This window comes from Oryx dammah, unplaced genomic scaffold, assembly GCF_014754425.2.
Source record: "Oryx dammah isolate SB20612 unplaced genomic scaffold, SCBI_Odam_1.1 HiC_scaffold_6, whole genome shotgun sequence".
In the NCBI taxonomy this organism is placed as follows: domain Eukaryota; kingdom Metazoa; phylum Chordata; class Mammalia; order Artiodactyla; family Bovidae; genus Oryx; species Oryx dammah.
In genome coordinates, this window is record NW_024070190.1 from 8,175,246 (window position 1) to 8,199,464 (window position 24,219).

At 41.7% G+C, this 24,219-nt stretch overlaps 1 protein-coding gene across 10 annotated transcripts in view; it reads left to right on the top strand.

Moving 5' to 3' along the window:
• The window catches only part of TARBP1 (TAR (HIV-1) RNA binding protein 1), a 64,154-nt gene that overhangs the window by 35,729 nt on the left and 4,206 nt on the right, over positions 1-24,219 (top strand). For 2 of the 10 annotated variants that reach the window (XM_040242720.1, XM_040242721.1), the window contains 13 exons: positions 2,034-2,195; positions 6,272-6,459; positions 6,892-7,153; positions 7,259-7,447; positions 8,687-8,868; positions 9,330-9,401; positions 10,675-10,795; positions 11,476-11,586; positions 12,240-12,389; positions 14,189-14,275; positions 16,956-17,152; positions 18,586-18,667; positions 20,655-20,826. In XM_040242720.1, coding sequence (XP_040098654.1) covers positions 2,034-2,195; positions 6,272-6,459; positions 6,892-7,153; positions 7,259-7,447; positions 8,687-8,868; positions 9,330-9,401; positions 10,675-10,795; positions 11,476-11,586; positions 12,240-12,389; positions 14,189-14,275; positions 16,956-17,152; positions 18,586-18,667; positions 20,655-20,826 — 1,975 coding nt within the window. Of the gene's footprint in view, positions 1-2,033; positions 2,196-6,271; positions 6,460-6,891; positions 7,154-7,258; positions 7,448-8,686; positions 8,869-9,329; positions 9,402-10,674; positions 10,796-11,475; positions 11,587-12,239; positions 12,390-14,188; positions 14,276-16,955; positions 17,153-18,382; positions 18,517-18,585; positions 20,827-24,219 lie in introns of those variants that run through there. The other 8 variants (XR_005721404.1, XR_005721405.1, XR_005721401.1 and 5 more) reach the window with 8 other exon arrangements.

A 24,219-nucleotide genomic window follows, 5' to 3' on the forward strand; every position in this document is an offset into this window, starting at 1 on the left:
CCCTATCACTTTATTGTTATCAGTATTACTTTTCCATTTTATTATAGAAGTTTTCAGACATACACAAAATTATAGTGAACCTCCTTGTCCCCAGGGAGGGACAGAAATAATATTTTTGTTTGTTTGGAGTCTGAAGCTAAAGATAGCTTTAAAAGGGGGAAAGTTATTGTGTTTGTCTTTGAGATTTTAAAAAGTGAACTCATTTCCAAAATAACTTTAAATTATTATATAAATCCACTCTGTAATACGTTTGGAATTAGAATTCCCAATTAAGTGCATTTGTTTGATAACTTATTATAGTTTAATAAAAGTCTCTTCCCCACTTTCCTTCCCCTCAGCAGTGCGATAGTCAATATTTAACAACAGGCTCTCCTGCAAATGTCCATTCTCTGATGTGTAGCCGTAAAGTCAGTTTTTCAGGCTTGGTTTGGGTCCCTTCTTTTTTCATTTCCTCCTGTCTAGGTGACCTCATCTACATACCCAGGTTCAGTTATGCCAGGCACCCTCACATCTGTCTCCACCTCTGACTGTCCTTCTGGCTGAATGCCATTCAGCCAACTGCTGTTTGATAACTTGAGCTGGACTTTCCACACATACAGTGTTTGAAATGGAACCTCTTATCATTCCTATAAGAGGTTATCTACCCTACCCCACGCCCCTAGGTTCGCTTCTCAGGGGATGTGTGTGATCCAACAGGTTTCTTTAAGCCTAAGACTTGGGAATCCTCCCTGGTACCTTTATCCATCACTCTCACTCACTGTGTTCAATCTGTCACCACGCCCTGGAGTTGTCACTTGTCTCTGCATGTATCCTAGCACTTGGCAAAGTGCCTGGCATCTAGTGGTTGCTCAGTAAACACTGATAAACTGAATGAATTCTGTGCTTCCTGTGTGCCACGGAAGCACGAGGGCAGAGCACTTGGCACTGTAATAGTCATCAAGGCCACCACTCAGGGCCCGTCTCTTCAGCATGCTTCTCTCACTTAATTCTTCCCAGAACCTTGTGAGGGAGAGATACACTCTCCCCAGTTTACAAGCAAGGAATCTGAGGCCCAAAGAGATTAAGTCTCTTGTCATGGGTCACAGAGCTAGACTGAACCCAGTCTGCCTATGTGTAGGCATTTAGAAGACCTGCATTTAATTCTGTTGCCCTGCTTACTAGCTCTGAGATGCTGGGTAGGTTGTTTGACCTCTCTGAACTTAGTCATCTTCTTAGGCAAGTGGGGCAGTGACCATTCCTTGTAAGAATGGAGTGTTACAAGTGCCTAAAGCAAAGGAAATGGCAGTTGCTATAGTTGTTATTGTGATTATTTAAGCTGTGTTAGCATGGAGGGCAGGGCTGTGCATCCCAGGCTGTGTGTGTGTGTGTTGGGCTTCCCAGGTGGCACTAGTGGTAAAGAACCCGCCTGCCAATGCAGGAGACTTAAAAGATGGGGGTTCAATCCCTGGCTTGGGAAGATCCCCTGGAGTAGGAAATGGCAACCCACTCTAGTATTCTTGCCTGGAGAATCCTGTGGACCGAGGAGCCTGGCGGGCTACAGTCCATGGGGTCACAAAAAAGTTAAACACGACTGAGCAACTTAGCACACACACAGCCTGGGAGGCTTAGTTCCTGCCATCCATGCTAAGTCTCTTCAGTCACGCCCAGCTCTGCGACTGTACGGACTGTAGCCCGCCAGACTCCTCTGTCCATGGGATTCTCCAGACAAGAGTACTGGAGTGGGTGGCCAGTGTGCCTTCCAGGATGCTCATAATCAAGGTGGGGAGCCAGCTGTGTGCTGAGTGAGCCATGGTGTGTGCGGTAACTGTGCTGAGCGCAGAGTCACTGTCTAAGCACAGGGAGGATGTGCTCAGCTCTGCCTGGGGAGTTGATGGAAGGCTTCTTGGAGAAGATGATTTCTCCCCTCTTCAGTGTCATCTTTCAGTACTTTTAGACAAACGTAATAAACTGATAAACTTTTAGATAAACTGAACTCTCCTGGTTTTGTGAAAATCGTGGACCCTGCTTGTTAAGTGTTTTATTGTGTGTCTTAGGTTTCAGATCTGGATCGTTGCCATTTGTACCTGATGGTGTTAACTGAGCTTATAAATCTCAACTTGAATGTTGGGTGGAAAAGAGGCAACCCTATTTGGAGAGTTATTTCTCCTTTGAAAAATGCATCCATTCGGCATCTTCAGGAAATGGACCATGGACAGGTAATCCTCTTTGCTTCAAGGCTTATAGTTATGTTGAATAAGGCATGCATGGAATACATATTTGACTATTAGACAATATTTTGATACACAAAAAGCATCTGCCAAAATTTAATTTTGAAAATAATAGCCTTTGTTCATAATATTTGATGACGATTGAGACTCCTGTCATAATATATAACATTATATTATAATAATAGAACAACTCCTGTCATAATAGGTATATAACAAAGATATGGTGTTCAGTTCAGTCGCTCAGTTGTGTCCGACTTTTTGCAACCCTGTGAACTGCAGCACGCCAGGCCTCCCTGTCCATCACCAACTCCCAGAGTCCACCCAAACCCATGTCCACTGAGTCGGTGATGTCATCCAACCATCTCATCCTCTGTCGTCCCCTTCTCCTCCTGCCCTCAGTCTTTCCCAGCTCAGGGTCTTTTCCAATGAGTCAGCTCTTCGCATCAGGTGGCCAAAGTATTGGAGTTTCAGCTTCAACATCAGTCCTTCCAATGAACACCCAGGACTGATCTCTTTTAGGACGGACTGGTTGGATCTCCTCGCAGTCCAAGGGACTCTCAAGAGTCTTCTCCAACACCACAGTTCAGAAGCATAATTCTTCTGCGTTCAGCTTTCTTTATAGTCCCAACTCTCACATCCATACATGACTACTGGAAAAACCATAGGCTTGACTAGATGGACCTTTGTTGGCAAAGTAATGCCTCTGCTTTTTAATATGCTGTCTAGGTTGGTCATAACTTTCCTTCCAAGGAGTACCATCTGCAGTGATTTTGGAGCCCCCCAAAATAAAGTCTCTCACTGTTTCCACTGTTTCCCCATCTATTTGCCATGAAGTGACTTCAGTCAGTCTTAAAGTCATTTAGATACAGAGAGTGGATTTTCACTAGGTCTTTTACCCAGGTACCCGTCAGGGACACTTTAAGGTGTCCAAATTCAGCAGTGTGGTGTTGGAGCCTCCATACCTAGCCTTCTACCTCATTTTCTAGCCTAGTCGTGCATAGCCTCTCCCCTTCCTTCCCACAGGACACCTGTGCTGCATCCCTGCTAGGCCACCGCACGGATTCCGTCCCTCCAACATACACTTGTCAGTAGCTGGTCCATCCTTAATGTCCCAGCTCAAATTACATTTTCTCTTAAAGGCCTTGGATTGGTGTCTCATTCTTTCCTTCATTTACTTATTGCTTTTTATGCCTTCATTTTTGTACTTATTTCCATTTTACTTGTTTTTGGAATAATTTATGTGTATATGTCTTCTCCATTAGATTTTAGTACCTAGAGGCATTTCTTAACATGATATAATAAGATGTAGTGGTTATGAGCACAGGCTTTAGAATTAGACTTCCTGGTTATGAATCCTCGCTTTATCCTTACTAGCTGTGTGACCTTGGGGAACTTACTTAACCTCTCTGTGCTTCATTTACTGCATCTGCAAAATGAGGGTTATAGGGTTGATGTGAAAATTAAAGCTAGCTCATTAATGGTAAACCTTCAGAACAGTACCTGGCACGTGGAAAGCCGTCAATAAATGTTAGCTCTTGGCAATTAACACATGGTAAGGGTTTTTTAAAGTTGAGCTGAATCATAATCCAGTCTGGGCTGCTAATTAAAATAGCTCCTTAATTCCATTAATAATCTAATTTTTGAAGTAGTTTTCAAGAAGTGTCCTAGAAGAAAATTATAAGGAGGACTGATTAATCCTTCAGTATCCTATCCACTGCATATTAGTGTAATGAAGGGACATTGTGAGTTCTGAATGTGGACCAGAACCGTGAACCAGACCTCAGTGATTTTTTACAGATTGGCTTGCTTTCTTTAGTGATTCACCGAATTACATGAAGGTTAATAGGGACCATATTATGCAACTCAAAAGTAACCCTGAATTTTATTTCCTGTATTGGCGGTGTTGCTGAGTAAAATTGACCCGTAGAGATACTCAGTTTACTTTGGGGGTGGCAGGGGCAGGTGTGGGATGGAATAAGTACTAGAGGGTTCCTTTCTGTAGAGGTGTTAGTGGTGGACAGGACTGGGGAGAACAGCTTTGATCTCTCAAAGAACCTGTCCAGGTTCTTGCCTGCACTTCTGGTTAGAGATTGATTTTCTCTCTGTACGTACAAAGCCAGGCTATCTTGGTCTCCTTCCTTTGTGCTCCTACATGTAGAGATCCAAGCGCTTTATGTGAAATAACCAGTTTATTTAATTTTCACAATAATTCTGTGAAGTAGATTCTGTTACTGTCGCCATTGTACAGCAGAGTAAACCAAGGTGTGGTGTGTGTCCACAGTCAGCTGGGGGTAAGTGCACAGTCAGGGTTCAGACCTAGGCTGTGCGGTTCATGAATCCAGCTCTTATCAGTCACTGCTGTGCTGCGTCACCTTGCCTAAAGCAGAATACAGCTGACTGAAGGAATTGCGTATGATGTGCAAGGAGCCTTGTTTTTTCCTTTTTAAATGAATGAATGTCTCTCTCTCTCTTCTTTTTTTTTGATGGCACCAGGTGGCATGCAGAGTCCTACTTCCCTGTGCCCCCTACAGTGGGAGTGCAGAATCTTAACTGCTGTACAGCCGGGGAAGTCCCCCCACCTTTTGTTTTTAATTCTAGTTCAGCCAAACAGTTGAAATAGGACTCACTCATAGGAAAGTTGTATCCAAATTGTCTTTTAGTGAATTACTGAATTGTTGTTGTTGTTGTTCAGTCACTAAGTTGTGTCTGACTCTTTGTGACGCCATGAACTGCAGCACACCAGGCTTCCTATCCTTCACTATCTCCCTGACTTTGCTCAAACTCATGTCCGTTGAGTCAGTGATGCCATCCAACCATCTCATCCTCTGTCGACCCCTTCTCCTCTTGCCTTCAATCTTTCTCAGCATCAGGGTCTTTTCCAGTGAGTTGGCTCTTCGCGTCAGGGGGCCAAAATATTAGAGCTTCAGCTTCAGCATTGGTCCTTTCAGTGAATATTCAGGGTTAATTTCCTTTAGACTGGTCTGATCTTGCTGTCCAAGGGACTCTCAAGAGTCTTCTCCAGCACTACAATTCAAAAGCATCAGTTCTTTGGCACTCAACCTTCTTTATGATCCAACCCTCACATCTGTACATGACTACTGGAAAAATCATAGCTTTGACTGTGTGAACCTTTGTCAGCAAAGTGGTGTCTCTGCTTTTTATTGTGCTGTCTAGGTTTGTCATAGCTTTCCTTCCAAAGAGCAAGTGTCTTCATTTTGTGGCTGCAGACACTGACCGCAATTATTTTGGAGCCCAAGAAAATAAAATCTGTCATTGTTTCCACTTTTTTCCCATCTGTTTGCCATGAAGTGACGGAACTGGATGTCATGATTTTCATTTTTTGAATGCTGGGTTTTAAGCCAACTTTTTCACCCTCATCTTTCACCTTTTTCTAGAAGCTCTTTAGTTTCTCTTTACTTTCTGTCATCAAAGTGGTATCATCTGCATATCTGAGGTTATTGATATTTCTCCCTGCAATCTTGATTCCAGCTTGTGAATCATCCAGCCTGGCATTTTGAATGATGTACTCTGCATTATAAGTTAAATAAACAGGATAACAGTATACAGCCTGAGGTACTCCTTTTCCAATTTTGACCCAGTCTGTTGTTCCATGTCTGGTTCTAATTGTTGCTTCTTGTCCTGCATACAGGCTTCTTGGGAGACAGGAAAGGTGGTCTGGTATTCCCGTCTCTTGTGATCCACACAGTCAAAGGCTTTAGCATAGTCATTGAAGCAGAAGTAGATGTTTTTCTGGAATTCCCTTGTTTTTTCTGTAATCCAGCAGATGTTGGTCATTTGATCTCTTGATTCCTCTGCCTTTTCTAAATCCAGCTTGGATATCTGGAAGTTCTCGGTTCACACACGGCAGAATTTTTATTACCACTTTGTTTATTCACCACCAGTTTGTACAGAAATGGTACAACCAAGCAACGTATGTTGGATTTCCTTTTTTTCCCTCTGATATTCAGCAGCAGGCACCAAGCAGAAAAGATGGGCACGAGATTCCGGCAGACTGGAATTCACGTCCTTACTGGTTACAAAAGGTTGTCCCATTTCCTCCCCAGGAGCCCACACTGGGTAGACAGATGCAGAGAGCCGCTAGCATGGCTGCCTTGGCCATGGTGTGTGAGGTCCTCAGCCAGAAGCCAGAGCTACAGCTGGACTCTCTGGATGCGGGTCCCCCAGAAACGCTCATCTCATCACTCCAGCTCAATCAGACTCTGCAGAAGCCCCACACGGAGGAGGCGAGCAGGTGCGTTTACCACGTGGAGAGCAGCATGTACACGAAAGGCTTCTTTTTGCTAATGTTTAAAAATCCACTTTTGTCTCAGTCATTGAAGTAATTAGTGGTCACTCACCCTTACTTAAAGAATTATTTAAGCTTTGAGAACAGGCTTCATTCAGATGATAATATATTATCTCATTATTTATCTATATTACTGGAATCCCATTAACTTTTCTGCATTTAGTTTTCAGTGAAGCATTTAAAGTGAGTGAAAACACCTGCTTTCAGAGTAGTTAGGAAATTGAGTTTTCTGCGGTTTCCTTGTTTTTTGGTAGACAGAATAATTTAATAATGACTGTTTAATTTCTCCCCTTGTAAGGATAGTGTACTGCTACATGCAGAAGAAGTTGAGACAGACCTAAGGAAGTATGGAGTTTGTGACTTAACTTTTTTTCTCAGTTTTTTTGAAGAGTCATCATCTTCCCAAGGATGGGGGAAAATAGTTGCACAGTATATTCATGATCAATGGGTCTGCCTCTCTTTCTTGTTGAGAAAATGTCACACCCTTATACCAGCCTCAGAGGGTGAAGTTCTGGAACCCACTCTACCTGCTGTTCCAATGGCAGTAAGGACTTTGCAGTCTGCGCTAGAAGCCCTCACAGTTCTGCCTTCTGAGCAAGTCTTACCTGTGTTCCATTGTATGAAAATTTTGGTTCCCAAGGTAAGATATAATGAGACATAAATTGAAGAATAACCATAGGAACAGACATCAGTTTCTGAAATTGTGATAATCATGTGTTTCTTTCTTTTTATTTTCCCCTACCAGCTTCTGACCACCTCTGAATCACTCTGCATAGAATCTTTTGACATGGCATGGAAAATCATAGCCTCTTTAAGCAACACTCAGCTGATATTCTGGTCTAATTTTAAAGCTTTTGTTCAGTTTGTTTTTGATCCCAAAGTTCTTACCATCGCTGCAAAAATCAAAGGCCAGGCATATTTCAAAATAAAAGAGGTAACTTTTAAAAAATTGAGATGAAAATGCCCATACCTCTGTCCCCATTACTCCCTTCCACCCCTCCCCCCACACCCCTGGCAAGCCACCATTCTACTTTCGGTTTCTAAGAATCTAATTACTTTAGAGAAAAGAGGGAACTTTTTGTTTTCATTTTAATTTGTGTAGCTTGTAGCACATAAGGAAGAGGAGAGGTATATTTGTAACTCCATATTAGTTTGCTGTTATTTTTTCATTCAGTCAGTAAATATTTTGAACCTCTTTTAGTATCATAGGTAAGAACAAGAAAATCTGTTAGATATAAAGGAGTAGGTGCAAAATGGTAGCCCATGAACCATATCTGCCTTCCAAATTTGGTTCATCTAATCAAATTAAAAATTTTTAAATAGTTGCCAGCTTTTAAGAATTGGGAAATTTGCACAAAAATCTCTGTTTCTTCTTCTCTTGGAAAATTGCAGGACTGGCCAGCTCTGGTCATTTCTGCATGAGAGCAGCAGCTGGGTGTTGCCCAGTACTTGACTCAGGTGGGCACACCCTTTCTGCTGCTTCACTCCAACCACGGCTTGATTTCTTCTGGACCCTGAGGGCAAATTCAGATGCCATTTGTCAGTGCATCTGTGCCATTGCTTTTCTCGTACAAAGAAATCTTTCTTTGACTATAACCTTATTGAAAGGTCTTTCTGGTTTCTGGAGCCATTTGTGTTTACAGTCACTGGTGCGCAGGAGGGGACATAAGGCAATGGGACTGCATCGTGCCTGGGATGCACATGCACTCCAGATGCAAAGGGGGCGATGGAAAACAAGTCCGTACGTTGCCCTGCCTTCACTGCGCGGCCTCTGTCCTTTCCTGCCGCACAGCACACACTTAGAGATGGTGGCTTCTTTTTCTTTGGGGAAAGGGAAGCCTCTGGCAAGTGTAAAGAAAACTGAACATGTCCAGGGTGAGGTGTTTCTTCTGCCTTTCATTCTATTCACTTTGGACAGTTGTTCCTCTGGGAAAGTTCTGGGTGAAATCAGTATCAATAACATTTTATTTATTTTTAGTATTAAATGAAAAATTAGCATTCCGTGATTGGTTTTCATCTTTCAAACGATAAAAGAGTTTTTAATTTTTTAGACTATGGTTATGTTGAAACTATCATTTGGAAGCCATTCAAGTAACAAGTTTTGGCAACACAGATTAAAAAGAAAAAAACTTGATTGATCAAATGATAAAGTAACTGTTGTATTTCATTCCAGATTATGTACAGGATAATTGAAATGTCTGCTATAAAAACTGGAGTCTTCAATATCCTGATAAGTTATTGCTGCAGATCTTGGGTAGTTTCTGCTTCCAATGTGTCTTTATCAATTGCTAAAAATTACAGTGAACTTGTCCTTGAGGCATGTATATTTGGAACCGTGTTTCGGCGTGATCAAAGGTAAAAGGTGCCATTATTGCAGCCTCTCATAATTTTTTATATTAGGTATCTATTTGGGTAGAATTGTGCCTTTATATTAGCGGAGAAGGCAATGGCACCCCACTCCAGTACTCTTGCCTGGAAAATCTCATGGACGGAGGAGCCTGGTGGGCTGCAGTCCACGGGGTCAGTAAGATTCAGACACGACTGAGCGACTTCACTTTCACATTTCACTTCCATGCATTGAGGGAAATGGCAACCCACTCCAGTGTTCTTGCCTGGAGAATCCCAGGGACGGGGGAGCCTGGTGGGCTGCCGTCTATGGGGTCTCACAGAGTCAGACACGACTGAAGCGACTTAGCAGCAGCAGCAGTGCCTTTATATTAAGGCTTTCAATTAGAAAAATATTACTTAACCTTTTATTTGGGGCTTTAATTTTTTCCTCTAAAACTTGTTCTTTGTTGCATGTTTTTTATGGAAAGACTTGTTCAGGATGTACAGACGTTCATAGAAAATCTTGGACATGAGTGCGCAGCAAATGTTGTTATTGAAAAGTAAGTGTGGTGGGTCTTCTATATCTTGATATAAATGGAATATTCAAAATATAACACATGAGAGATATTCTGTGTAAGATATTGCATGAGCCTTCACAGTTGTTAGAAATTATATTCCCTTGCTAATATATTTTCTTCAGACCTGTCACTGTTTACTGAAATTTGATAAACTTAAAAATTAGTGCAGAAGTCCAGCATAAATAAGGAAACAACTATGGGAAGCATACAATCCCTATTCCTCTTTTCTGGGTGGAGGACTGATCATCAGAGCACAAGTTTATTCTTTTTTCGTTAAAAATCACTATTCACCAATCCCTATGCTCACGCAAAAACAAAATTAGTTGAAATAGACTCTAAAGTTTTGATGTCTGGGATAAACCTATGATTGATCTACTGCTAAAATCATTGAGGTTTTTAAAAGTTTTTATTTTCTCACATAATTTTCAAAACTTTGTATGTGTAGGTGTTTATAAATAGTATTGTCATGAGTTTAGAGTTTAGGACAATAAATGATAATTGTGTCTAGTTACCAAAAGTTAATTATTTTGAGAGTCATACTTGTGTTTTAAACCATCTGCCACTCTTCATTAAATATATACATTTGTCATTGCTCATTGTCTTAATTAATTTTTTATTTTCTTGGCTGCTTTAGTATGACAATAAGTAAAAATTTTCAGTTGATGGTTCCAAAATATTTTGATTTCTACTAGACAGACGTAGTTAATTTAAAATAACACTTGTTCACATTATAACAGTTTTAATGGACTTGGAAATGCTTACTAACGATTTCAGTGAATTTATCTTTCCACATTGGATACTGAAAATGCTGGGCTCCTCAGCACACACAGTGTTTCCTGAGTTTGCCGTTCACTTAGAGACACGCATTCACAGTGCACAGTGAGCAGAGCATGATGCTGATGTGTATTCTGGCCTCTGGGCAGGAGGTGTCTGTGGTCCTCCAGGAGCCGTGTCATGAGCTGTGATCTCTTTTGTCCACAGATAAGCTATTATTGACCCAGTATCACTGTGTGCATTGTTTTACCAGAAGTCTGGGTAAATTTGGGTTCTTTCAGACTTTTTGTACAGGCGCTCCTGTTGATGTATTTTATCTTCCACTGTCTATCCTAAATTTAAATTTATCCTAAGTGTTTATCCTAAATTGTCATTAAATATGAAGCTACTTAAGGTTTTGATATTTCAAAACTAACATCTTACATGTGTTTTTTTTAATTTGAAGATGTATTAACATCATCTATCATTTTATATATTTTAGTACCAAAAGAGAAGACCATTATGTGAGAATTTGTGCTGTCAAATTCCTGTGTTTATTAGATGGCTCAAATATGTCTCATAAGCTGTTTATGGAAGATCTTGCAATCAAGCTGTTGGATAAAGTAAATATGCTCTATTTTAGCCTAAAGTATCTTAACTTGCTTAAAGCACTGGCAGTGACGTGACAAAAGTAAACGTAGCATTTGACTGAGTTTAGACGAAACGGACCGTGAAGGCAGGAGAGAGAGCTCTGATAACGCAGAAGCGCTTGGCGCTGCAGCTCTCCTGCAGGTCCCATTTTTCCAGACTTACGTAGTCAAGGGGCTGGAGAATCCCATGGACAGAAGAGCCTGGCGGGCTGCAGTCCCTGGGGTCGCAAAGAGTCGGACATGACTGAGCAGCTAACACTTTCACTCTTAAGTGTACGGTAACATCTCAGTCTCCTCTCGCCCACGTGACCCCTCACCTCCCCTAACGGGGCACGAGGAGAGAGAAGGACATTTCCAAGTACTTTCATATTAAGCACAGGCGTATGGTTCCTTTTCTAATTTTAAAAGAAGATAAGTTTAAAAAACAAAAGCAGGTAAATGCATTGTTTTGAAAGGAAACTTTAAAAAATGTCATAAGGAAAAATACAGTGTCATAAGAAAGTGTCTTTTTTATCCTTCTACCTTTCAAATAATAGGCTTCTGTGCCCAGTTTATGCCTTTTAAACTTGAAGTTGTCATTGATTTTGTTTTCATTACTCACAAATTCAGTAGATAGTTTAACCTTGACCCCTTCTTCCCTTCCTCCCTCCCAGGATGAGTTGGTGTCCAAATCAAGAACTCGATACTATGTGAACTCTCAACAACACAGGGTGAAAAACCGAATATGGCAGATTCTGCTTGTACTTTTCCCCAAATTTGATCAGGTATAATGTTAATTATATTTGTACCTTTAAGCATAATGTTTTCATATGGAAGCTGTTATGTGCTTCTTTAAAACTGAGAAGTAAGCTGCTTAAAATATGTATTTCAGTTCTTAAAGTTATTCAGAAGTTTAATAGAATATTAAGACAGGTGTCATGGAAGTAAATTGGAAACTGATTTAAATGGTCCCACTTAATATATTTTTCCATTAGTATTTTATTATAACATTTTAACATATATTTATGCCACAATAAAACTTTAAGCTTTTTTTTTTAATAGTGACTGTTTCTTAATTAAAATTAATAGCCATTCACAGTGGTTAGGACTTCAGATTTTCACTGCTGTGGCCTGGATTTAATCCCTGTTCAGGGAACTGAGATCCCGCAACCCACGCAGCATGGCCCAAAAAAAATATTAATAGCCATTTCCAAGTTGATAAGACACTAGATTTGAATTGTTCCCATCACAAAAAAAGAAATTATTGTGTGACATGATAGAGGCATTAGCTAATGCTGCAGAGCTGATGGTCATATTGCGGTAAATAAATGCATTGCACCAACATTCTGTAAACCTTCACCTTTTATACGTTAATTATAGCTCAAATTTTAAAGTTAATAATGATAACAGTTTAATTTGTCAACTTTATTTTTCTCAGAATTTCTTGAATACAATTATTGACAAGATTTTCCAGGCTGGCTTCATCAATAATCAGGCATCCATAAAATATTTTATAGAATGGATTATTATACTGATTCTTCATAAATTCCCTCAATTTCTTCCGAAGTTCTGGAACTGCTTTTCTTATGTAAGTAGAGGAATTGTTTTCATGTTTTTTTAATGAAAAGATTTGGGCTATGTTGGGACATTGTTTCACTTTATAGATGTTTTCTGTTGCACTGCCCCTAATATACTGACATCCTAAATTGTGTTTGCAGGATTTGAATTAATTTAGGAGACAGAAAGCTCTGGCATTTATCTTGAGTAGAGCATAATTTTTATTTGAGAGCTTTTCTATTCCAACAAAACAAAGATGGAAAAGGCTTCTGTTATTAAAAAATGTGGGAAATAGGTGCCGTCTATATTTTTATTTACTGAGCAGTGTCTTTGTTTGATCTTAGAGATAAGAACAATGAGTCTCCCTTCTATACACAGTCTCTCCTTAACCAAATGATTTCTCATCCCTTGTTGGTAATGATGCTGAGCTGCTCATTCCTCTGCTGTAACCACCTATCTACTGTTTTTCCTGGTTATGCCAGGCTGGGTGATTCTGCATGTGGTGTCTGCTGGGCTGGGGGCTGCAAACGGCTTCTTCCCCCATGTGTTTTCACTTCAGCCGCAGTCGTGGGGCCAGCCGAGGTGCCAGGTACCGCTATCTCAACATGTCTCCAGCTGGGAGGCCAGACCTCTCTCTGGTGCACAAGGTTCCAAGAATGAGCATTTCAGGAGGATGCATCTCCGTGTTCTCATGCTCCCCTGGCCTCTGATCACATCCTGCTTTCGGATGGCTCATCAGCCCAGAGCAGATGCATGACCAAGCCCCCAGCTGGGGGAGGGTCTGGATTAGGGCATGAGTGTGGGGAAGCTTGTTTCACTGGGGACCCCTAGGTGACTGAGTACCCCTCTCATCACCTGAGTACCTTTCCTCCTCATCACCAGGCTGTTTGTACCATGCTCCAGCCTGAAATGGTCTTCTTTATCATCTTTGCCTGCATAGCGAAGTTTTCCAGACTGAAGTTCACATGTGCTTTGTGTCTTTTCTTAAAGGAAGCTTATCTCCCTGAGTACTTTGGATCTCCTTAGTATGGGTTTTTGTAGCAGAGAAATAGTTCTTGTTATAATGGGAATTTTAATTTATTGTTTGATTGGAGTTTACCTTTCTTCCCCATAAGACTCTAATCTCCATGAAGGCAAGAATCTTACCTATTTTTGTTTTCCCCTCTTTCTGCAACAGTTACTGGTCCATGGAAGACATGCAGTAACTACTCCTTACATAAAGGGATTAATCATCAAATGTTCCTCTTGGAGCAGTTTCTGAACTGTAGAGTCTATAGTCTCCAGTCTACCTGGCGTTCGTCAGTTTTTTATTGCTAAAATAATGTGTAATTCCAAATCACTTACCGAGAAGGTTTCCAAATTCTGGTTTAACACTTTTACAAGCAGTTTTTCCCTGTGACTTTTTAAAGGGCCTGCACAGGCCCGTATTTAACCTTTGCTGTCCCCCCTCCACTTGGGGGCCTTTGCTTCCTGTTTGCCTGTGTCTTTGTCTTCTTCATTTGCACTTGTTCCCTTTCCTTCCTGCTTCCCCTGCCACACCCCGCCCTTCCGACCCTGCAGTGAGCTCACCCTCACCTCCACCCTTGCTCAATCCTTGGTTGAGTGTCTAGCGCCCTTGTGTCTGCTGAGGGTTGCGCTGTGGGCATTTGGCTCTAGGTCATTCCTGTCCTTTATTTGCTTGTGCTCATCTGTTCCCCCTCTAAGCCATGGCTGCATCAGAGAGGAGCTGGCCTCTCATCACCAACCCCATGGCATCCAGCCTGGTGCCTTGAGGGACATGGGTTCTCTGCAGCTGTGAATGATGGTTTGGTGTATCTGATATATTTTCAGGGTGAAGAAAACCTTAAAACAAGCATTTGTACATTTTTATCAGTTTTGTCACATTTGGACATCATTACTGAAAATATCCTGGAAAAGGTGAGTATAAATTGTTTATTATAAGAAGAGCTCAGGCTTGACCATCAAAATAGAATTTATATATCTGTATGAACTTTTTTCATGTGGGGTATTCCTTGTGTGTTTTGCAGCTTCTCTGCTTCCCGCTAATGACAGATGCACTTTGACACAGAGGCATACTAAGGTGTGGCCCACATGCACACACACACACTGAGGTCTACCTCAGCACATATTAATGGGCAACTTGTAATGATAGGATTCTTAATTTCATATAAGCGTTTGTGTAAAATTATTTAAATAAGACTTCCCTCATTATATGTAACTGTGGACTTACTTAACACATGCTTGTACCAAGAAACTTATGGTCAGAGTATTTACACGCCATTGTGTTCTTGAAGGTTTATATGAAATGCTGTCATTAGTCAAAGTGTAAAGGCCGGCTCTTCATCTTCCTCAGGTTTAGAGCATCTTCCCTAGATCAGTAGAGATCCTAACTAATTCTGGTTCATCACTGTGGCAACTGTGAAGAATTCAGGGAAGCCTGCCAGTAAGACTTAAAGTTGGCTTAAAACTCAACGTTCAGAAAACTAAGATCATGGCATCCGGTCCCGTCACTTCCTGGCAAATAGATGGGGAAACAATGCAAACAGTGAGAGACTTTATCTTTGGGGCACCAAAATCACTGCAGATGGTGACTGCCGCCATGAAATTAAAAGATTCTGGCTCCTTGGAAGGCAAGCTATGACCAACCTAGACTGTATGTTAAAAAGCAGAGACATTACTTTGCCAACAAATGTCTGTCTTAGTCAAAGATATGATCTTTCCAGTGGTCATGTATAGATGTGAGAGTTGGACTATAAAGAAAGCTGAGTGCCAAAGAATTGATGCTTTTGAACTGTGATGTTGTAGAAGACTCTTGAGAGTCCCTTGGACTGCAAGGAGATCCAACCAGTCCATCCTAAAGGAGATCAGTCCTGAATATTCATTGAACGACTGATGCTGAAGCTGAATTTCCAATACTTTGGCCACCTGATGCGAAGAACTGACTCATTGGAAAAGACCCTGATGCTTGAAAGATTGAAGATGGGAGGAGAAGGGGACAACAGAGGATGAGATGGTTGGATGGTATCACTGACTCGATGGACATGAGTTTAAGTAAGCTCTGGGAGGTGGTGATGAACAGCAAAGCCTGCCATGCTACAGTCCACGGGGTCCCAAAGAGTCAGACATGACTGAGCAACTGAACTAACTAACTAAGATTTAGAGCAAGATTCTGTATTATTGAATCTGCAGAGAATGCACTGCAGTGTTGTAAACTCTGGGAGAAAATACAGTTGACCCTCAGTCTACACAGGAATTAGGGGCACTGACCCTCTGCCCAGTGGCAAATCAACATATAGCTTTATAGTCACCATAATACAAGGTTACTCACCTGTATCTGCAGATTCAACCAACTGCTGATCAGGTGGCGCTGTAGGAAGCATTTAGTGAAACAATCCATGTGTAAGTGGACCTGCACAGTTCAGACCCCTGTTGTTCAACAGTCAACTGTCTGAAATAAAAATATTCTGGGAGTAGTTTTCCTAGACTTTTTCAAAGTGTTGTCTTTAAACACAGTAACAGTCAAATTTGTGGTTAACCTTTTTTCATCAATCCTAAACCAGACCAGTCTCCCCAACACATTTTAACCTGAAAAACCATCATAGTATCTTAAAATCAATGGTGTGTTACAGTGTCTGGCAGCCAGATGGCAGTCATGTGAAAATTTGTGCTAACACCTGGTAAGAGTAAGAATCTCTAACATCAGATACTATTATGTGTTATCTTTCTGCTTTAAATATGTGCAAGGGAGAGATTTGCTTACAGTCTGTTGAGGGAAATAAGATAGACAAAAAACCGCACTGTTGCCAGGCTGTTAGCCTGGTGCAGCCAGGAGCATTTTCTGGTGAGCCATTTAGCAGGAACATTAAGGTAGCTCCTGATACTTTATCAAATGTGTGACTCCATCTGGCTTCCACGTTACTTCACCTCACTTCCTTTGCCATTCAGTCTCTGTTGAACTGTGTGGTTTTACAGATTAGGGACTATTATTGTATAAAATCTCTAGGCTGTTGAAGATGGAAAAATCTGTGAATTCACTAAAAATGACTATAGCGAAGTTTAAGTTATCTTACTGTTCTTCTCCCCACTTCTTAATTTTCCTGCCGCCAATCAATGTTATGTGGGTCCAAAGTCACCACTAGGGAAAACAGAGTGGTTCGGACCAAAGACCAGGGAAAACAGCACTTTGATGGGATAGCTTGCCTTACAAGTAGTTTCAAGTTCACCTGAAGTAGAGCTCTTGAAGAATATTGCTAACTTTTTCAGCCCATGGTAAGGTAATAAGTGATGGAGACTGTTTAAATACAGGTTATATTATAGTTAGCCTGAAAGTGCTTTGTTCAGGTTGACCTCGGTACTGGAGTATGGGGGAAATGTGTGGCACCATCATAAATAAGAACTGAGGAGCTGGGAGGATACTTTGCTTCTTGAGGAAAGGGCCATGCCAGTGTATCTCTAACCTGTCTGAGAATGATGATGCAAAACCAGTGAAAGAGAATGACTTTGTAGCGTTTCCATCATCTGTAACCTTGTTTTTGGTCCTACAGGAGAGGGTCAGATGGTCCTGGTTTACATGTGAAGAATGATTCTTTCTTTCCAGAAACTAATTCTGAAGCAAGCCCTTGTTATCGTGCTGCAGTGGTGCTTCAACCACAATTTCAGCATTCGACTGTATGCGTTAGTCGCTCTTAAGAAAATCTGGAGCATGTGTAAGGGGTTACACATTGAAGAACTTGAGGCTTTAACTTCTGTTATTGAATCCAGTCTGAGTCAAGTGGAAAACATGCACGGAGCAGGGTAAGCAGGCCTTGTCCTTTCCCCTGGTCCAGCAGAGCATGGGGAGAGGTGTTGGGGGTGCCCAGCCAAGGAGTCGGGGGTGCCTGGTCCAGCAGAGCATGTGGAGAGGCATCGGGGGTGCCCAGCCAAGGAGTTGGGGGTGCCCGGCCGCAGCAGCTTCTCTTAAGCACATCACAGGCTGCGGTGTGCAGAGCCCGGGTCAGGGAGCATTTAAGCCGCTCACTGCTGTGCAGTTTAATTACAGTTCTAAGTGCTGTCAGCTCCATCATTGACTTTTTTTTGCCTTTTTTAACTCTTGGTCTTTATCTTGAGATGTTTCTCTTCAGTGCAGCTGAATGTTAGCATCCTCTACTGTCAAAGAACCACCGAGAAGCAGCACGATCTGACTTTAAAGCCATGTGCTTGTCACCCCTCCAGTGTCCCCACTAAAGCATAAAACACTGCTGCGGTGGATGGAGTTGGGAGGGGTGCATAGTGCAGAGCAGAACCCAGGGGGTGGGAGCTTGGACATGCACTGGGGTGTTGTCCCTTGAAGAGGCTTTGGAAAGCCAAGGGGCAGAGCCAGCAGCTGTGTAAGGAGGGGGCTGATCTCTCATCTCAGGTCTCCTATTTGTTACCCCACTGATACTGAGGCCTGGTCTTCAGTGACAGGACAGACTGGAACTCAGGGGTGAAGAAGGTACATTGGTGGGAGCGGAGAAGGCGTCTTGAAATTCCTGCTTTAGCTTGGGGTTTGTTGATCATGAATTTTACCCAAAACCTTCTGGGGGCCATGTTTTATAATTTTTTTCCTACCTCTTCTGCCTTTTCAGCCTTGTCAAATTTTTGTTTTTTTGCTATATTGTGTGTGTGCTTGTTAAAGTTAAGAATTTAAATCCTTGCATTACTTTTGTTTGACTTATGAACACTGCTACTGTTTGGCTGTGTGTCATGAATCTTCAGAGTAGAAAAAGTGACCTATGTAATGATTTTCTCTCCTGGAAAAAAAAAATTTAAAAGCCTCTATGGCCAGAGGGAGACGTAAGACTCCCAGCCTAGATTTCTTACACAGTTCCCTTGTAGGATTCCTTTTCCCCCGGCATGAGAGGTGTACCTGTGGTAGCTGTTATGCGATTTTCCAATCCACTGACCGCCATCTCTTTGAGGAAGCAGAAACCTGGTTTTCGTTCTTGTTGAATCGTTGTTGTAGGACTGGGAGAGAGATATTTAATTTCTTTGTCTGTTTTTCAGGTTTTATTTCAAAATATCGCATTTAGGATCAGCTGTTAAAAGGCTTTAACCTTGAAGATAGAGGTGTACAAATCTTGGGGCAAAATTCACAGATTTCCTACACATTCTGAATTCCACAGTGCCTGCTTAAGACTTGACTGGTGTTCTTTCTTCCCAGAGGCGATTCGCTCGTTCTATTCCTCAGACGTGTTTTTAACCCTTAGGAGCGTGAAGAAAAACTGGCAACGCATCCAGGAGCATTTCTTTTTCACAGCGTTCCACCCGCTGAAGGATTACTGTCTGGAGGTGAGCAGAGAAGAGCACGTGTGAATTTCCTTCCGTGTCTGTAGCCCTGATGCATCCTTATATAATGAGGCTAACTGTCCCTGCAGCACCGCCGTCACGTTGTAACGTTCTCAGTGTTATTCTGTCGCCGTGTGCAGGCGGCTTGCTCGCGCTTCGCTCTTCAGCAGTGAAAATTGGCTAGTCATCTTCACTTTCTGTTTCTCAGGCAGTGTCTGGCTTGTAAACACTGGAAGGGGGAATATTTCACTCTGAACAGAAATCTGTTCTGACATTAAAAGGAAATGAGTGAAAACATTTGTGCAGGTGAGATTTGTTGTATGAAGCCCACTGTTATGAAAGATCAAAAAGATCTACTCTTCTAAGTGCATATTTTAGGTTCTGGATGGTTGAAATTGTATAGCAAATGATCCATCACCTCACTGATCATAATAGATAATGTGCTTATGTAATTTTAAGAAGCATAAACGTATTTATTACAGTTAGCATGTGAATTAGTTAACAATATAGAGATTATTAAAATTTATGTAAATGATTACTGCTTTCTTCCTTTTTCAACTGTAATTATCATGTTTTGCCTTTGATTTTTAACTGTGTGACCTAAATTTAAATACACACACACACACACACACACGCACACACAACCCACCTGGGACCTTTCCTCTAAGGAACTTGGAAGTATCAGTAACTTAAGCTACTGTGCATAAGAGTTTTTGTTGTTGCTGTTGGGTTATTTTTGTGTGTGGATTACTAATAAGCTGGCCTTTTTAAAAAGAAATATAGAGATTTGTTTATTGTGAGATATTCATCATAGAACATTATTGTGTGGTTTCTGTTGCTTCATTGCAAAAATTATTTAGGAGTTTTCAAATATTTTAACATGCTCTGTTCTATGTCCTTTAGCGCCCAGAATGCTTTGTTTGACATCTTTCTGAAGGACTCTTAATAACTCTGTAGTGCTAAGTCAGCCTTTTCTATTCACTTCTCCAGCAGGAGTAAGTCCCTTGCTTCCCCTCTTCCTTCATCCTGACTTTGACTGCCTCACCCTCATATATTTAATATATTTTATTGTCCATTAATTATATGAACCATAACTGTGTATGTGTAAATAAAATAATGGCTCATGAGAACTCTCTTTATACATTTGGAGCTATACTTAGTAGCTACTTAATAAACACTTAGTTGCATCCAAGCCAGTTAAAGTTTGCATGAATATTGCTAACAAAGAAAACCGTATTAATTCTAAAAGCTTTTATGAAGACTTGCACAATGTTGTAAGTTTGTTATTTCATTTTTAAATTGCCCCTTGTGCTTCTGCTTCTTACTTGCCTTGTCCCCTTTGAGGATTTCTGGATCTCACTTTTCTTGTCATAGGTAAGAAAAGGGAAGGGGGATCGTTATGTAATGAATGAGTAACTGCTGTTTACAAATCGCTTCCATGTGCTGTTTAACCTGATTTTACCCTCATTTTATCAATGAGGAAGCTGAAGCCAAGAAGGGCTAATGGCTTATCTGACATCACACAGCTAAGATACAGCTGATGCAAATCTGGATTCCAAATCTGTATAATGACAGTGAGGGTAAAGATCTGGCATCACAGGACCTTGAATTTGTTTGCTTATGGAGGTATTTGTTTGTCGATAAACAGTATTTATCTAAATACCATTCCAACAGTAATGCCGATCAGTTCCCAAACACTTTTTGCTTGTGTCCACAGCATGGTATGTAGTATGTACAGTAAGAAATGTTGGAGCGGAAGATCTGCCTGCTCTTAAGGATTTCCAAATCAATCCCTTAATTTCTTAGAGAAGATAATAAATTTAGATAAGACAGTTGCTATAAGATGCAAATGAAAGGATGTAATCTGATCAGACATGATAGTTTGGAAGAAAATATCAGTAATAATAAGTTGTACTTTAAACATTTTATCATGTATTTCTTTATTATTTTTAAGGGGCAAAAATTTTAGATTTTACAATTCTCCTTTCAGACGATATTCTACATCCTTCCACGCCTCTCCGGCCTTACTGAGGATGAATGGATTGCCATTGGTAAATTTACCAGGTTCACTGACATTCCTTTAGATGCAGGATTTCAGTGGTACCTTTCTACAACTCAACTGTGTCAACTAAAACCAGGTGACTGGTCCCAGCAGGACGTAGGTAAGCATTTTTGTTTTCTTCTCCCCCTGTTGCCTGATCAGGCTCCCGGATGTATATCACTTAGAAACGATAGTTGGCCACTTGTTCATTGATGTGCTGACCTCAGCTGCCCCTGTGAGAGAAAAGACAGACAGTGTGGTGTCACTCTGACGGGTACTTCTGTCCTGGTTTTAGAAGTATGGTATTATTTATTCATTTACTTTAGAAGTAGGCTTTTAAAATTATTTATTATTATTATTTTTGGCTTCACTGGGTATTCGTTGCAGCACTCAGGCTTTCTCTCTAGTTGTGGCTCACAGAGCTTAGGTGTCCAGAGGCATGTGGTATCTTAGTTCCCCAACCAGGGATCAAACCCATGTCCTCTGCATTGGAAGGTGGATTCTTAACCACTGGACCACCAGGGAAGTCCCCTGACTAGTACTTTAATCTAGCCAATGTCAGTTGGTTTTGCTGTTCAAAGCCAAAGAGAGCCTCATCTGTTTTACTACGTAAAGCTGAAATCTTCTCTGTTCTTTGCCTTCTACTATATATTTCTGAAAAAAAGAGTGTTTTTTTTTTTTTTTTTTTTAAGGGCCAAATTAAGCAGTCTCTTCTCTTGTCCCTGTTGGGAATGAAGCCGAGCTTCCCATTCTCGCTCCATGTGGCTGGACATCACTTACCTCTTAGATCTTCCCCTAGGCTCCAGCCCTCAGCCACACCCGCTTCCCTGCAGCTTTCTCTAGGACCTGCCTTTCCCTGTTGATCACCTCCTGCTCCTTCCTCCTCTCAGTCAGGCTTGCCCTCCCAAAAGCTAGGATCAAGTCCTACACCCATTTTTAAAACCACAATGAACCTTAAGAGATGTGTAGTAGTGATCTGTATTCTCCGCATTTCTGTCACTCACATTGTCCTCTTTGCTTCCCCTAACCCAGAACCATCCCTGTGGCTTCTTTCAGAAAAGCAGAAGTTGTCTCGTCTACTTCTTTACCATACCTGACTTTCAGTTCAGTTTATTTCAGTCGCTCAGTTGTGTCCGACTCTTTGCGACCCCATGAATCACAGCACGCCAGGCCTCCCTGTCCATCACCAACTCCCAGAGTTCACTCAGACTCACGTCCATCGAGTCAGTGATGCCATCCAGCCATCTCATTTTCTGTTGTCCCCTTCTCCTCCTGCCCCCAATCCCTCCCAGCATCAGAGTCTTTTCCAATGAGTCAGCTCTTCGCATGAGGTGGCCAAAGTAGTGGAGTTTCAGCTTCAGCATCATTCCTTCCAAAGAACACCCAGGGCTGATCTCCTTCAGAATGGACTGGTTGGATCTCCTTGCAGTCCAAGGGACTCTCAACAGTCTTCTCCAACACCACAGTTCAAAAGCATCAATTCTTTGGCGCTCAGCTTTCTTCAAGTCCAACTCTCACATCCATACATGACCACAGGAAAAACCATAGCCTTGACTAGATGGACCTTTGTTGGCAAAGTGATGTCTCTGCTTTTGAATATGCTATCTAGGTTGGTCATAACTTTTCTTCCAAGGAGTAAGCGTCTTTTAATTTCATGGCTGCAGTCATCATCTGCAGTGATTTTGGAGCCCCCCAAAATAGTCTGACACTGTTTCCACTGTTTCCCCATCTATTTCCCATGAAGTGATGGGACCAGATGCCGTGATCTTCATTTTCTGAATGTCGAGCTTTAAGCCAACTTTTTCATTCCTCTTTCACTTTCATCAGGAGGCTCTTTAGCTCCTCTTCACTTTCTGCCTGACTTTATGTAGCATTTATTTGCTTGTTTCCTGCTATCCTGATTTTCCTCCTCAGTCTGACTTTTCTTCCTCTCTTTGAGCTCTCCCACTTGTCCCTTAAATTTATACTTCTCTAAAATTTTAGTGTTCTTAAGCATTTCTTGGATAACATGTTAAAAGTGCAGATTCTTGAGTCCCGCCCTTAGATTTTAACTCTGGAGGACAGTTCTGGGAATGTGCATTGTTTAATCAAATACTGTGGATGTTCATGAATGCATTTTAATACTGTCACCTTAAATTTATTTACTCAGTCTACAAAGATTTACTGATTGCCTGCAACAGGCTGAAAGTTAAGACAAAGGCCATGCCCTCAGGGCACTTAATTCCTAGATGAGCACACCCCTACACCAATGGATAATATGTCATAGCAAAAAAGTCCTGTGGAGACAATAAAGCAGAGTAAAGGTGTGACAGAGGATTAAAAAGACCTTTTTCAGGCTTCCCTCATAGCTCAGTCGGTAAAGAATCTGCCTGCAATGCAGGAGACCCAGGTTCTATTCCTGGGTTGGGAAGGTCCCCTGGAGAAGGAAATGGCAATCCACTCCAACATTCTTGCCTGGAAAATCCCATGGACAGAAGAGCTTGGGGGGCTACAGTCCATGGGGTTGCTAGAGTTGGACACAATTTAGTGACTTCACCACCACCAAGGAGCTGAAGTTGAGCAGAGGCAGACAGGAAGTGGGAACAACTGAGGCAAAGCCTGGAGGAAGAGCTTCCCTAAAATAGAGATCAGCAGATGTGAAGATCTGTGGGCAAAAGACTGGTGACAAGAGCTGGAAGGGACAGCCTGCTGGGAAGGAGAGAAGGGAGCAGCAGCACATCCTGACATCTGCTTCGAGTCCCACTGTGGAGAGGAATGAGGAGTTACTGAGTGGGGAAAGGCTGCAGAGGTCTTTCTGTTTGTTTTGGGTAAAGAGAGATATTGCAATATGATTTCTATGTTGTTCAGTTGCTAAGTCATCCCACTCTTGGCAACCCCAGGCTTCCCTGTCCATGACTATCTCCCTGAGTAACCCACTCAGGGAGATATCACCCAAGGGAGATAATGGAAACCCACATTAGCTTTCCACCCTGAGTTTGCTCAAACTCATGTCCATTGAGTTGGTGATGCCATCCAACCATCTCACCCTCTGTCGTCCCCTTCTCCTCCTGCCTTCAGTCTTTCCCAGCATCAGGGTCTTTTCCAATGAGTCACATCAGGTGGCCAAAGTATTGGAGCTTCGGCATCAGTCCTTCCAGTGAATATTCAGAGTTGATTTTCTTTAGGACTGACTGGTTGGATCTCCTTGCAGTCCATGGGACTCTCAGGAGTCTTCTCCAGCACCACAGTTCGAAAGCATCAGTTCTTCAGTGCTCAACCTTTATGGTCCAGCTCACATAGCCGTACATGACGGCTGGAAAAAACCATAGCTTTGACTGTGTGGACCTCTACTGGCAAAGTGATGTCTCTGCTTTTTAATATGCTATCTTGGTTTATCATAGCTTTTCTTCCAAGGAGCAAGCGTCTTTTAACTTCATGGCTGCAGTCACCATCTGCAGTGGTTTTGGAGCCTGAGAAAATAAAATCTATCACTATTTCCATTTTTTCCCCATCTATTTGCTGTGAAGTGATGGGA